This window comes from Microtus ochrogaster, chromosome 2 (assembly GCF_000317375.1).
Source record: "Microtus ochrogaster isolate Prairie Vole_2 chromosome 2, MicOch1.0, whole genome shotgun sequence".
Lineage (NCBI taxonomy): Eukaryota > Metazoa > Chordata > Mammalia > Rodentia > Cricetidae > Microtus > Microtus ochrogaster.
In genome coordinates this window covers 15,242,626-15,248,625 of record NC_022010.1, presented here as the reverse complement: position 1 = coordinate 15,248,625, position 6,000 = coordinate 15,242,626, and the positions used below count along the sequence as shown (strand labels likewise).

Here is a 6,000-nt window from a genome sequence, read left to right as displayed (position 1 = left end):
CAAAACAACAACAACAACAAAAAAAAAAAAAAACCCACCACCACCACCACCAACAACAAAACACTGCTACAACCTTTCATGTAGATATTTAGATTGGTGTTGATCAGAGGCAGTCCTGGAATTATTAGCCTGCACCACCTCGTCCTTGACCAGAGATTCTTGAAACTTTTTAAACAAAATGTTACCAGTGTTATCCCGAAGACAAAACCCATCCTAAGTGGAGGATCAGCATCCTGCGCAGGACAGCTGAATGTGAGGCACAGTGTAGTGCTAAAGAGCTGCGCAATGGCCAACACCTGTGGTGTTGAAAACCGCTTCAAGCCGGCTGAACCCCACACGGTGGACCAAGACTCCAGTAGCCGTCCTCTTCTTACTTATGAAACACTTCTCCATGTCTTGAACCTGGCAAATTTCACTGACCCCATCATGCACTTATGCCACAATCCACCTGAAAACTTGGTGCGGCCTGGAAGCCATGGGGAGGTGGAAGAGCAGGATCAGGGGTTTATAGCCAGCTTCAGCTCCACCGTGAGTTACAGCATAACCTGTGCCAAAGTTCTAACGCCATACTTTGTTCTGAATTCTTTCTGATGTCAAAGACCCTAGGGATTGGCTAAAGGTCGCAGTTTGGTCTCTGAGAGCCTCCCAGCTCTCGCCACTGGTGACGGAGGGACCGAGGGATCTATCCGTCCCGCTTCACGCCCGTTTCCAGCTCTGAGCCTTCACCGCCCCACCCAAACTGCCACTGGCTGCTTTTCTCTCCCTTGACCTCTTTCTTTGATTGCTTGTTCTCACCTAGGATTCCTAGTCTTCCTCCGGCTCCCACAGCACCACCCTCTCTTACGGCCCCCCTCCCGCCCACTTCATTGGCCACCGTTTCTCATTCTCAGGTCTGGCCTCCCCCATTTCCGCAACTCCCACAGCCCTCACACCCTTGGGCCAGGTCCGGGCAGGATAGCCCATAGTTATTGATGACTTCCTGGCTCTGTGGGTTTGTTTGTGTCTTGATACTTCACATAAGTGGACTTGGAGTTCGCCAGCACTTTCCATCTGGCTTCCTTCACCTAGGGGAGTTTTATTTTTAGCATGATATTTTTGAGATCTGTTTTTCTTATTTCATGATCAGTTTTTTCCCCGTCGTTTTCCCTCAGCAGCGTTAAGCTGTATGAGTGTATCCATCTGAGTCTTCATGGATTGCTCAATACTCATTTCCAGTCTCTGGTTACTGTTGAGCGTGTTATCTGCCAGGTGGCGATGGTGGCACACTCCTTTAATCCCCTGCGCTTGGGAAGCAGAGGCAGGTGCTTCTCTGTGAGCTCGAGGCCAGCCTGGTAGGTTTCACAGAGAAAGTGACCAGGCCTCAGCAGCTGGTGAAGTGCTTGCTGTGTCTTAGTTACTGCTCTATGGCTGTGAGGGGACCCCATGGACCAAGACAACTTATAAAATAAAGCATTTAATTGGGAGTTTGCTTACAGTTTCAGAGGATTAGTCCATGATCATCATGATGGGAAGCAGGGTCACCGCAGGCATGGCTGACCGCTTTCACCTGGTCTGAAAGATGGAGGCAGATAGCAAGTGAGACTGGACCTGGGCTCTTGAGAACACCAAGTCCGCCCCACACCTTCTCCATGAAGGCCGCAGTTCCTAATCATTCCTTAACAGACCACTCACTATCCGGGCGGTGGTGGCGCACGCCTTTAATCCCAGCACTCGGGAGGCAGAGGCAGGCGGATCTCTGTGAGTTCGAGACCAGCCTGGTCTACAGAGCTAGTTCCAGGACAGGCTCCAAAACCACCAGAGAAACCCTGTCTCGAAAAAGAAAAAAAAAAAAAAAAAAAAAAAAAAAAAAAAAACAGACCACTCACCGGGAACCAAATAGGGGGCCATGCCAGTTCAAACCATCACACCATGCAAGCTTGAGAATGTGAGTTCTAACCCCACATCCATGTAAGTAAGCAAGGAATAATGGCTCAGGCTTGTGATCTCAGCATTGGGAAGGCAGAGACATGTGCATAAACACACACACACACACACACACACACACACACCCCTAAATATAATAATGAAAATAAACCTTTTAAAACAGACCTTGAGTCTCAAATTTAAGCAAACAGTTTCAGTTTCAAATTTTGTTATTTGCATTTACTTATTTCCTTTGTGGGGGTGAGAGGCACATGGCTGCTGTGCCTGTGTGGAGGTCAGAGGACAATTTGAAGGCGTCAGTTCTCTCCTTCCACCATGTTGGTCACAGGGGATTGAACTCTGATGGCCAGGCTTAAGGGCAGTAAGTGCCTACTTACTCTCAGGCCGCCCCACTTCGGTTTCAACATTTTAAAATGTTGGCTTCTTCGTTGGCAAAGAGGGAATTCAAAATTTAATTTTTTTTTTTTTTTTTGGTTTTTCGAGACAGGGTTTCTCTGTAGCTTTGGAGCCTGTCCTGGAACTCCCTTTGTAGACCAGGCTGGCCTCGAACTCACAGAGATCCGCCTGCCTCTGCCTCCCAAGTGCTGGGATTAAAGGCGTGCGCCACCACCGCCCGGCAAAATTTAAAATTTTTAAAGTTTATTTTTATGAGTGTCATGCATACCTGAGTGCACATGCATGTAGGTGACCATGGAATCAGGGGGAAGGAGTCGGATGTCTTAGAGCTGGACTCACACGACGGTTGTGGACCTCCAGGAAAGTACTGGGAACCGAATTCGTGTCTTTTCCAAAAGGAACATGCAGTTTTGTTTTGTTTTGTTTTTTTAACCGCTGAGTCGGCTCCCAAAGCCTTAAGGGAATGGATTAAGCGTTATGGTTTCTGAGCATGCAACCTAATAACAAGTTCGTAAAGGCGCGAGATGTTAACTGCAGCGTTATCAGCGACCCTAGCTCATTCCTGTATGTATCCTTTATTACGTCCTTCCCCCAACCCCCCGATCTACCGGGTCATTTTACCCGGTAAACCATGCCTTGCACCAAGGAATCTTAGGGTGACAGGATACATGCCACCGGAGGAGGGGGCGTGGCACCTTCACCTGGTGCGCACGCGTCGTTGTAAAAAAAAGTCGGCCCTTGGGCGCCTGATTCAAAAATTCAATTTTAACTGTCAGTTTTCCACCTTATTTGTGATAGACTCCTGTACAATGTTACTAGCCTTGAAGATGCATCTTTTCCTCGGGCAGACTTTATTTCAAAGGAAGTCGGTATTCCTACTGGGCTGCCTTCTATTGCGTTGTCAGCCCTCAATAAAGCTTTAGCTCCCCGGGCGCTTCTTTTTTACTCAGGCACCTCAATAGCTATCTATATCCTCAGGGGTGGAGCCGCATCTGGACCCAAAGGTCCCCAGCGCCGCCGCCATTTTGGAACCTTCCCCGAGGCTCCGCTCTGCTCTCCGGCGTTCTGTCAGCTGCTGCTGGGCCGAGCTGTCGCCGGGCAGGATGAGCGTGATAGACCATGTGCGCGACATGGCGGCCGCGGGGCTGCACTCCAACGTGCGGCTCCTCAGCAGCTTGCTGCTGACCATGAGTAATAACAACCCGTGAGTGGAGGCGGGGAGCGGCGGTCTGGGAGCCGGGGCTGAGGTGGTGGAGGAACCGTGTGGCCCCGCCGAAGCTGCGCGGGCGGCGAGGCCTCTTCCGGCGGCGGCGGTCTCCCAGAGACCCCGTCCCCCGAGTGTCAGACCTGGAGGTCCCGCCGCGGCGTAGGACGGGGCCCGCTACACTCGGCGCCGAGAGCATCCTTGGCGCGCCGAGTGCCGCCTTTTTTGAAAGTTTCCCTGCAGCGTTTTGTAAGGCCCGAGGCAGCCGCCGTGTAGCGACTCTTTTGGTTTTGTTTGTAAACAGGGCCTCTTGTAGACCAGGCTAGCCTGCAACGGGCTGTCTAGCCGAGGATGGGCTTGAACTTACTACGCTTCTGCCTCCGCCTCCCAGAAGCTGGGGTCGCAGGGGTTTGCACCACCATGCTCGGTGTTCTTTTGGTGCTGGGGATCGATCCCTGCACTTCATGAAGGTTATGCAAGCACTGCCAACTGAGTGACATTTCTGGCCGGGTTTACTGAGTCTCAGATGAAGCCTTGGGTGCTTGTTGGACCCTGCTTCAAAATTCCCCCATCATGCTCACTCTTCCGCGTGGCTCCCCAAGTCGAGCGATTCCTTCTTTTCTCCCGTTTCTTCTGAAGCCCGAGCTCTCACTGCGGGCCGGTCTCCCTGGTTGTTTTCAGCTACTGCAGTGCACACGCTGATTGACACCTGCGGCTCCTGCTTAGTCTTCACTTTAGAACTGCCTCCCGGTTCAGGTTTCAGCGCAAGTCACTTCCTAAACAGATCTCCCGCCACCAGAATTGGCCTTTTTTGATTTTCTGCTTCACTCTTGCCGCCTGTTGAAAAAGCCCAGTTCCCATTTGTGAGAAGCACTCTTGAACTTCCTGAAAGTGCTGAGGAGCTGTGCAGACCGCAGGAGGTCCTGTGTGTCAGGCGAGGTCATAGAGAACATAGAGGAGCTAGGGTATTTGAATACTAGTTGTCTCTGATTGGGATCATTTTTATTGTAATCCACCACTAGGGCCTCCAGATGATGTTACAGTGGAATCTTCTACTCTGTGCAGCTGTTTGCTTTTGGCTTGGCTGAAGCTGGTCTAGGTCAGACAGCCAAAGACTTTGAAGGACCTGTATCCCCCATTTCACTTATTGGTGTGCTGTGGGCCTTACCAGTCACACGCATCATTTTATTACTTAGTGTGAGATGGGGAACACTGGTCTCTCAACCTGTGTTCAATCTGGAGCCTTTCCTCCTGGGTCAGCGTGATTGGTCATAGGAAATCCTCTAATCTTCTTTAGGGGGAGGGGTTTCTTGAAAAGGTTTCTTTGTGTTGTCCTGCTTTGTAAACCAGGCTGGCTTTGAACTCACAGAAATCTACCTGCCTCTGCCTCCCGAGTACTGGGATTAAAGGTGTGTGCCATCACTGCCCAGCTGCCCTAATCTTTATTCTTGGGTCTTAATGATGTTATAGCATTGTTTGAAGCAGTTTGCTTCTCTAGTTAGACTAAACATAGCTAACCTGTGCTTTTTCTCATTAAGTTAGATTGGCAGTTTTTTTAGCTATGAAAGCATTTAGGTTCCTATATTTATCCTTTATATTTTGAAGTTTTTTTAATAGACAGTGTACACCCTGTTAAAAAAACAAACTAAAAACAGTTAAAATGGGACTAGTGGGGCTGGCTGGAGAGATGGCTTAGGGGTTAAGAGCACTGGCTACTCTTCGAGACATCCTGAGTTCATTCCCAGCACTCACATGGTGGCTCGCACCCATCTATAATAGGATGTGATGCCCTCTTCTGGCATGCAGGTATGCATACAGAATACTCATCCATAAAATATAAATAAATTTAAAAAGAAAGAAAATAATAAAAAGCAGTACTGGTGACATAGTTAAGTGGTACAATACTTAAGTAGAATGTTTGAGGCCCTAGGTTTCATCATTAGCACTACCCAAAAAAAATTTTTTTTTTTTTTTTAAAAAGAGGTCAAGATGGCTCTTTTTATAAAGTTACATAATAAACTCAAGAAATCAAAGGTTGGTCTGGTTTGTGATAGCTTTCCTAAGGCTGGAGATGTAGCTCAGACATGGAGAGCCCACTTAGCATGTGTAAGACCCAGATGTGGGTTCCTGGTACCACTAAAAGCAAACAGACTCTTGAAATGCCTGATTATATGTATATACTGAAAAATACGCATTTGATACCTAAGATACTGCTCTACCCACAAAGTGTTCAGTATATGCTGTAACACACTTGCCTTGTAATGTGTCTATGATGTATCTCTGGAATAATACATGAAAAACCTGTTTCCTTTGGATAAGGAAGATGGATGAGTAAGGTTCAAAACTGAGCAAGCAGCCCATCTATTTATTCATTCTCTGCTCTCTGGTTGTTGTAGAAGTTTCTGTCCTGTCTGGTCCTGCAGCCATTCAGTTCCAAAGAAATACACAGAGGCTTAAATTAATTATAAACTGTTTGG

General features: G+C 48.3%; 1 protein-coding gene across 1 annotated transcript in view; it reads left to right on the top strand.

The window, feature by feature from the left end:
* The first annotated feature begins 3,334 nt into the window (after positions 1-3,334).
* Positions 3,335-6,000, top strand: part of Anapc7 (anaphase promoting complex subunit 7) — a 29,005-nt gene continuing 26,339 nt past the window's right edge. The window contains exon 1 of the mRNA XM_005344449.2: positions 3,335-3,523. Coding sequence (XP_005344506.1) covers positions 3,423-3,523 — 101 coding nt within the window. The 5' untranslated portion in view covers positions 3,335-3,422. The remainder of the gene's footprint in view (positions 3,524-6,000) is intronic.